This window comes from Neomonachus schauinslandi, chromosome 2 (genome assembly GCF_002201575.2).
Source record: "Neomonachus schauinslandi chromosome 2, ASM220157v2, whole genome shotgun sequence".
Taxonomy (NCBI): Eukaryota; Metazoa; Chordata; class Mammalia; order Carnivora; family Phocidae; genus Neomonachus; species Neomonachus schauinslandi.
This window is the reverse complement of record NC_058404.1, coordinates 100,180,337-100,188,683: the sequence shown is the minus strand read 5'-3', so window position 1 is coordinate 100,188,683 and position 8,347 is coordinate 100,180,337. Positions and strand designations below refer to the sequence as shown.

The window sequence follows — 8,347 nt, the reverse complement described above, 5'->3', positions numbered from 1 at the left end:
CTCACTGCAGCATAAAGTACACAATTCTGATAATAAATGTCTACAATCTCGTAGTTTGTAAGAAAACAAAAGGCGAGTTTCCCACTGATTAAAATACTTTTTCCCTCCAGTAACACAACATAGATCATTAAGAATTATAAAACTTCTTGGTAAATTATTTCTATTTTAACTGATTTCCAATTAGCTGATTTTTAAAAATAAATTAATGGTAGTTTTTCCCCCAAAATTGTACAAATTACAAAATTGAAGAAAGTTGGGATTTTTAAATTTGATTTTTAGGAAATTTTATCACAAGCCAAGATAGAGCACTTATTATAAAATCTACAGCAGGAAATTTTGCCTTTATGAGGTAATGTTTTATACATTCGCAGTAAGGAGTGCCACCTTTTGAACTTTCAGATTTCAAATATTCTGAATTTTGCTTAAAATAGGAACCGTAATGTTATATTATCATTTTTTATATCAATATACATTTTCTCTCTAGCTGATCAGAAGTGATGGCTTGGCATACGACTTTTTTATCTTCTTTTATTCTTCAATATTATTTTCTAATTCAACCTTAAAGGTTGTGTCCACTAATCCTTTCACTGAGACTGATGACTAAATTTAAAGGATTCTTCTATGACAAACTGCATTTGCAGGATTTTTAGAGACAATCTCAAAGTTTTAGAGGATGTTTATCACAAGAGTGTACAGGGCAACATTTCCAAGTTGGTACACATACACGAATGAGGAAATGACTGTTGGAAAAATCCTGTTCCAGGTTTTCAGGCAGCCCGTGTGATTGACATATGATATCACTGGAGGCGTGTCCTGGAGTGGAGGTGGAGGTGGAGGCGAGCTGCTGAAATTCTGCGGAGCCGGAGTGAGATTGCTCTGTAAGGCACGCAGTGGTTTGCGGAGTGATAGCAGCGGACAGAGCTCCTTACCTTGGATAAGGAACAGCTGCAGTCGCTGTAAATGTGCCTGAAAAGCAATTTCCAGTCTTTGCGTTAGGTAAGAACTGTTTCCTTCCTTTCATTCTGTAGATATTTTAGGAAAGATTAGGTGAGAAATGCTGGCTTTTGCAAGGAACTGAACATTTCTTTGAACTCGCTTTAGATCTAAGATTACTGGTTGCATTTCAAATTACCAGTAGCATTCCCACTGCTAAAACTAATAATGCTCTTAAAGTAAATGCTACTGATAAGAGAAAAAGCAGGGTCCTTTTCATTTCTTCTTTTTTTTTCTTACCCGAATGGTAACAAGTTTAAAGTCTGAAACGGTCGGTTGTGTGAAAAACAGGGTGGTTTTTGCCGAAGAGGGGCTGGCACTCGGTGTGTGGACCAAATACATGTTTGTTTAGGCATTGTTGGCGACCGAGTCCCGAGCGAAGCAATTGTTTAAAACCTGAATTTCCCGTCTCTGTGTATTGATTTCCAGTGCGCAGAGGCGTTGCTTGAACGTTGTTTGAACTCCTAGGCATTCCAAGGGGCAAAAGCGCTTCGGTAAAACGTGCAAGACTGCATGTTACTTTGGTTCGCTGCTGACACGCCGACTGTGCGCCGGCCTGTCAATCACTGGGAGCAGCAACAGCCAGCACATGGCAGCGGGCTGCGGGCGGCGGGCGAGCTGGCGGGCTGCCCACCCCGCTCCACTCTGCGCCCGGGCGGCTGAGCGCGGTACGCGTCCGAGTGCCTGGAAAGAAGGGGAAATTAATGTTTTGTTTTATTTTCCAATCGCTAATCCTCTAGGGCAGGCATTTCGGCCGTGGGACGGAAGGGTCGGACGACTGGGAGCGAGCGCTGCCGGGGAGAGGCTTGCCCTGCCAGGACCAGAGTTCCGGGGGACGCTGTGCCCCCACTTGCCCAGCGTGCAGGATCGGGAAAGTGCCTCGACCTGCGCGGGGGCCAAGAGACGACGGCCCGCCTCTTCCCTTGAGAAGAATCCCCCAACCGCGCTCCCTTCACTGCTACCCCTAAAAAAGCGGGTAAAAAAAAAAAAATCCCACCCACCCCCACCCCCGGGGGCGCGGCAACCTTCGCCTCGCAGGCGTGCGCTCCCGGGCCCCGCCGGGGCCTGCACGGTTCCGTGACCCGCCCGCAGACACCGGTTCGAGCCCCGTCCCGGGCGCCGCAGAGTCTCGAACGTCCGTGACGTGGATTTTCACTCGTCAGGGGGCCGCCACTCCTTACTTTCCCGCGAGGACCGTTCGGAACCCGAGGAGGACTCTCGCAGAGCACAGCGTGTCAGTCGGTGGGCCCGTCACGCACTCTTCTCTCTGCCGTTCCCCGGCTCGCTTTTCTGAGGGACTCGAGAGCCCTCCCGAAGGGATTTTTTTTTTTTTTTTTTCCTGGTTCGTGGAAGGGGGCTGCAGGAGAAAAGCCCCAGAGGTGGATGTTACTGAGGTGCGCGGCGAACGCGAGCTGTGAGAGGTCGGCTGCGCTGGGCCGCGCGGAGTCTCCGGTGAATTGTCCTCCGCAGCCGGAAGGGGGCCGCGGGGAGCGCTCCTGCCCGGTGGGGGCGGGGGAGGCCGCGGGCCCGCACGCCGCAGCAGGGGCAATGCCTCCTCGTCCTCCCCGCCGCGGTTGATGCGGCGCGTGCACGTTGCCGCCCGCACGGGGACCTGGGCCGGGTTGCACGGCTTGGCCCCCATCCACCGCTTCGGCCTAGGTGAGTGTCGGGCGGCCGCTCTTGGGCGGCGGGGGGGAGCGGGGCGGCGTAGACCCCGCCGGCTCCGCGCGGCAGGTGCGGGCTCCGGGGTTCGGCGAGGGGGAGGGGAAGTGGAGGGGCGACCCCTGCGCGCGCGGCGCCGCCTCTCTCCCGGGGCGCTCGGGGCTGGGTAACCCAGTGGGCGACCTTCCGCCGCTGCGGAGGGCGAAGAGGTAGGGTCTCCCATCCCCGGTTTCCTGGAGTGGTGGCGCGGTGGCCCGGGTTGTCCTCTTGAAGGAACCCCTCCACGCAAAAGATGGACTCAAGGAGGCTTTTCGGGGTGTTCCCGGGAGGGCTCTGAGGAACTTCTTGTGCCAACGGCAGGTTTTCTGTGGAGGGGTTTCCTCAGACGGGGGACCGGGAAAGGCCGTGTGCGTGCGTGCTTGTGTGTGTGCGCGCGCGTGTGTCTAGGGAGGCAAACCTCGGAATTCGCGGGTAACCCTCTCGACAGAATTAGTCTGCGCCAAAGCGAGCTTCAACTTTATTCTTGTTTGGAGAGCGGTGGAGCGGCGAGGGGAGGGGAGAGGGCGCTGCCACTTTAAAAATGGGAAGTCCGCCCTCCTGAGGTAATGGTAACCTCAGCCTCCTCCCCTCCTCCTGCCTGAAGAGAGGGAGAGAGAGAAGACTTGTTTTCATTCATAACTTTTTCCTTTTCCTTCCTCTCCGTCAACTATTTATTCACCGCTTCTCTCAGCTCGGATTGCAGAGGGCGCAGCTCCACCGTCGTTAACTTGCAGTGTGGCGACGCTTCTCCGCTGCCCCTGCCCCCGGCTCGTTTCTGGCCGGCCCCTTAGGAATCCGGCTTTGCCTTTAAAGTATAGACAGATATTTATTGACAAACTATCCATGCCGTGGTTTTGCTTTTGGCGCCTGCGTTAGCTCGGAAGGCTCTTCACGATCTGAAAGAAATCTTGGCGAGATCCGCAAAAATGGGTTGGAAATCCACGGTGATCCTTAGGATGTGATGGGATTGTCCGAAAAGGTATTGCACTTGGATTCCTGTTTCCGTGGGGAAGACAGGTTGCCGAGAGCGTGCCAGTGGTGTTTGGGGATGGATCGAGGACTGTCAGTGCTTGAAAGGGGGCTTTGCTTCAGATCGGAGGGGGCTAATTTTCTGTTTTATCTGGTAATCGAATTCACCAGCCAGCGTGAACTCTGTTACAACTATCATTTAAAACGCAGATGAAAGGTGTGCCTGGTGTTTTTACTACACTCTCCATGTCCTCCACGGCTTTTCTTAACAGTGGGATCTGACTCCGACCTTTCGGATACTCTGCTTTTAAAGCACCGGGTTAAAAGTTCTTTGCAAGGAGGAATGATATTGTGTGTGCAGAGTAACGATGGAGTATTTTAACAGTCCGTAAGGAATCCAGGACTAAGCCCAGCAGATCACGAATATGTTTCTCCTCATGTACAGAGAAGGTAGAGTAAAGTAGAAACTTGGGAGGTCTTAGTTGGGAGAAAAAGGGAGGGGGAACTCCAAGAAGTTAACATATAAGGCATAGTCTATAGACTTTCAGTTCAGTTAAGAGATGAAATGGACTTCAATCTGCCTTATTCCCTAAGCTGGTGTTTTTGGCTCAGGGTGGTAGTTGAAAATGGACATTTTTTTCTTTTCATTCTTGAATTGGAACGGATCTGTGTGGACTTTAGAAGGAATTTGTGTGAGAAATATTCTGGTTTACTATTGACTGAAAATGGAAATGTTTTTATGTTTGGTAGTTTGTGTGTGTATGAAGAGTGCATTATAAATTAGAAATAACTTACTCTTGGTATGGAAACATATAAAATGCTTATTTTAATCAGGATTTTACTGTACTTATTACAAGAAGCACATTGATTCAGATTTGGCAGTGCTTCTGAAAATCAAGATCTGTCATGTAAATACAGATTTTTAAATTAGAGGAAATGTAGGTAATTAAAATGGCCAGGATTTCTCCATACTGCTTTAAAGGCCTAATACTTAACTTGTGCATGAAAGTTATCTTGTTACGTGAGTGATCCCTTAATTTAAACTTAAAAAAAAAAATCCTTTCATGATTTCAAATGTGAGTGCTTTTTAACATCATAGCATTGTACATTAGTTTTGTGTACGTGCTTTAAGGCTATAAAACATGGAGAACTGTTATATTCATCTATATTCACTTTTGCATCTTGTAGATAATAATGAGAAAGCTTTAAAACCCTGGTTTCTGTGGAAAATGCTCTCTTATGTTGAGATTCATTTGAAGTCTCTTGGATTTTTTTTTTTAATGCATGAAGCATACCTTGACCAATTTCCTCATTATTAATCTAATGCTTGTAACACCAAACAAATAACAGAAAGTCCGGAGCACCAAATCCATTCTTAATTTTTTAAAAAGTGGGTATTTTCCTTTATGGAAAACACCAGTGAACTGATATCGAGCTTTCTCTAGATGAGAGCTATTCCAGTGCTTATACTCAATATTCCCTACAAGGGCATACTCCATTTTAATTATTTGTTAGATTCGTAAACAGAAAGGCATTACTTCTTGATTCTGCTTTTTAGAAGTTGAAGAAAACTTAACTTTTATGGCATGGGGTCTCTTGCTTGCATTCTTCCTCCATGATGTGGTCCTCAGCCTCTTGGAATTGGACTCTGGCCAGGACCCCAGCATCATTGTAATCCGCTGATGAAGGAGATCATTACCAGGTGTAAACACAAGGCAATTTGTGACTTGACAGGATTCCCCCCCACCAAATGCTTCCTGTCATTTATTTTCTCTCTCTCTCTCTCTCTTTTTTTTTTTCATCTTTGCTTTCCTTTTAGGATTTCAGATGCATGCCAGGTTTCCACTGATTGCCAGAATTCGAGATCACTACACATGGATCCCCAAAATCAACATGGCAGTGGCAGTTCATTAGTTGTGATCCAGCAGCCTACGTTGGATAGCCGTCAGAGGTTAGACTATGAGAGAGAAATTCAGCCTGCTGCTATTTTGTCTTTAGACCAGATCAAGGCCATCAGAGGCAGTAACGAATACACGGAAGGGCCATCTGTGGTGAAAAGACCTGCTCCTCGAACAGCACCAAGACAAGAAAAGCATGAAAGGACTCATGAAATCATACCAGTTAATGTGAATAACAACTATGAGCATAGACCTACAAGCCACCTGGGACATGCAGGACTCTCAAATAATGCCAGAGGCCCCATTTTGAGCAGATCGACCAGCACTGGAAGTGCAGCCAGTTCTGGGAGCAACAGCAGTGCCTCTTCTGAGCAGGGACTGTTAGGAAGGTCACCACCAACCAGACCAGTCCCTGGGAATAGGTCTGAAAGGGCAATCCGGACCCAGCCCAAGCAATTGATTGTGGATGACTTGAAGGGTTCCTTGAAAGAGGACCTGACACAGCACAAATTTATTTGTGAACAGTGTGGGAAGTGCAAGTGTGGAGAATGCACAGCTCCCAGGACCCTGCCATCCTGTTTGGCCTGCAATCGTCAGTGCCTTTGCTCTGCTGAGAGCATGGTGGAATATGGAACCTGCATGTGCTTAGTCAAGGGCATCTTCTACCACTGCTCCAATGATGATGAAGGGGATTCTTACTCGGATAATCCTTGCTCCTGTTCACAGTCCCACTGCTGCTCTAGGTACCTGTGTATGGGAGCCATGTCTCTATTTTTACCTTGCTTACTCTGTTATCCTCCTGCTAAGGGATGCCTGAAACTGTGCAGGGGGTGTTATGACTGGATCCATCGCCCAGGATGCAGATGTAAGAACTCCAACACTGTCTATTGTAAGCTGGAGAGCTGCCCCTCCAGGGGCCAGGGTAAACCATCATGATTTTTGGAAGTGGGTTGGACCTCCTGAACTTCTAGCTTTCAAGCTATGGCTGTTAAAAAGATTCTCTTAGATACTGGTTTTATTTTCTTTACAATTTTCCTGCCTTTCTTCCCCTGTTCCCAAGGTTTGACTCATGGATCTTATTCTTCTCAAACGGATGATCTTCAGTAAGAGTGGACTGTGAAACTGCACCTGGCTCCCACTTACAACAAGAGCCTCTGCCATCCACTGAAGAGGGTATTGAGAGCTAGTGGGCTTTTGTGTAGCCTTCTTGTTCTGCAGGCAACTTATCAAAGTTGTGTACGTGAACATACCCACACACATACCCAGTCAATCTACAATGATTTAGAGCTGTTTTTGATTGGGTACTCTGGGAGCAGGGAAATTGGTTTTTGAAGAAGCAACGTTTTTATTGCTTAAATAAGCTATGTATTAAGTCTGTCTCCAGTTAGGGCTATCTTCATAGCATTGGACCCTTAAGAAGCATGAGGGATATATTTTTGTTATAACATAAAAATTTTCCTTTAACCACTGCCCTCTACTTGCCCCTCAGAGTTCTCTCCCCTCAGTTTCTTATTCTGGAGATGCCAGGTATTTTTCTTTCCTATGTAATTTTAGATTTGCTTTACAATGTAAATCTTCACATTGGAGATATTTTGGTTGTATCTTGCTCATCTTTATTCTGGCTTTCATATTTGTGAAGGACTCAACTGCCTTCCTTCCACACCCCACATTTTTTACCAAATTTCTCATAGTTGAGGGCACTTGGGTAACTGAAGTTGATATTTATAGCTGATTGATCTATAGATGTCACAGAACTATGCTGCCTAAAGTGATCTTGGCCCCTTAATGGTCCTTTTGGCCCCTTGGTTAGTTAACAGCTGAGTAATTCTAATTTTTTCTGTGTTTTCATTGCCTTAACCACAAATTGTGGTGCTTTTTGTATATTTTATGTATAAATCACAAAGTTGAATTCTGACTATTTTTAAGACAAAAGTCTGTTAAACTTTTTTATTGTAAAGAATATTTATTATGCGAATCTCTATTATTTTATGATATTTATTGCAAAAGACTGTTGAAATGTACTCATGTCTGAATATAACAAAATATCAATACATAACGGAAAATAAGGTGACACGAGGAAAGTACATATGTTAACTATAATGCAGAAAATATATTAATTAATGAAACTGTCTCTTGATTTCTTCATTTATTAGCCTGTACTATTATGGTGATTTTTGTCATTTGCTTTGACTCTTTCTTCATACGCACCCATTTTATTTCCTTAACATACTGAATCTAGACATAGGTGAGTTCAAATTTTGAACTAGATGTTTCCTGGAAAGGCATTAATCAAAATTTTGTGATCCAAATTCTGTTTCAACAAATGCCCAAGTGAATCACTTTATAAAGTGAACTTTTTTTTTGCAATTAATATTAACAGTCACTCCCTACTTTGGCTATTTTGTAAGCACGATGTTTTGTGTATATCATAATTTCTTGGAATGGAACGTGTCTGTAATTTAAAAAATGTTTATTTTAAGTCTCTTGGGTTAACCAAAAATTAGTCTTCATCAGTAAAACTTAAAGAACTTAGTTCTATAAGCATGCTAGGAGTCTCTGGCACTGTCACCTTAATAAAACATTCTGGATGTTAGAGTGCACCAAGGGAATAGTTCACATTATCAAAGAGATGTTTTAAAAACATTCCCGTCCCTACCTTTTCATTTTCTTTAAGTCTTTAATGTGGCCCAGTCAAATTACATATTGTCACGTTCTCTGGAATAAGAAAATCTGAGGGCCTGAAACTTTATATAAAAGTAAGTATTTTTTTTTTTTTTAGCCTACTG

At 45.1% G+C, this 8,347-nt stretch overlaps 1 protein-coding gene across 4 annotated transcripts; it reads left to right on the top strand.

Moving 5' to 3' along the window:
• The first annotated feature begins 818 nt into the window (after window positions 1-818).
• Window positions 819-7,687, top strand: SPRY1 (sprouty RTK signaling antagonist 1). 4 transcript variants are annotated; one of them, XM_021681473.2, is made up of 3 exons: window positions 2,206-2,652; window positions 5,483-6,304; window positions 6,622-7,687. In XM_021681473.2, exons 2-3 carry the CDS (start codon window positions 5,538-5,540, stop codon window positions 6,656-6,658), a joined length of 804 nt encoding a protein of 267 aa, XP_021537148.1. In that variant the 5' UTR covers window positions 2,206-2,652; window positions 5,483-5,537; the 3' UTR covers window positions 6,659-7,687. The 4 variants fall into 4 exon arrangements, with proteins under 4 accessions (XP_044768565.1, XP_021537148.1, XP_021537146.1 ...); XM_044912630.1 differs by lacking the exon at window positions 2,206-2,652 and adding an exon at window positions 819-996 and having other exon boundaries at window positions 5,483-7,687; XM_021681471.1 differs by having other exon boundaries at window positions 5,483-7,687.
• Window positions 7,688-8,347: the final 660 nt, after the last annotated feature.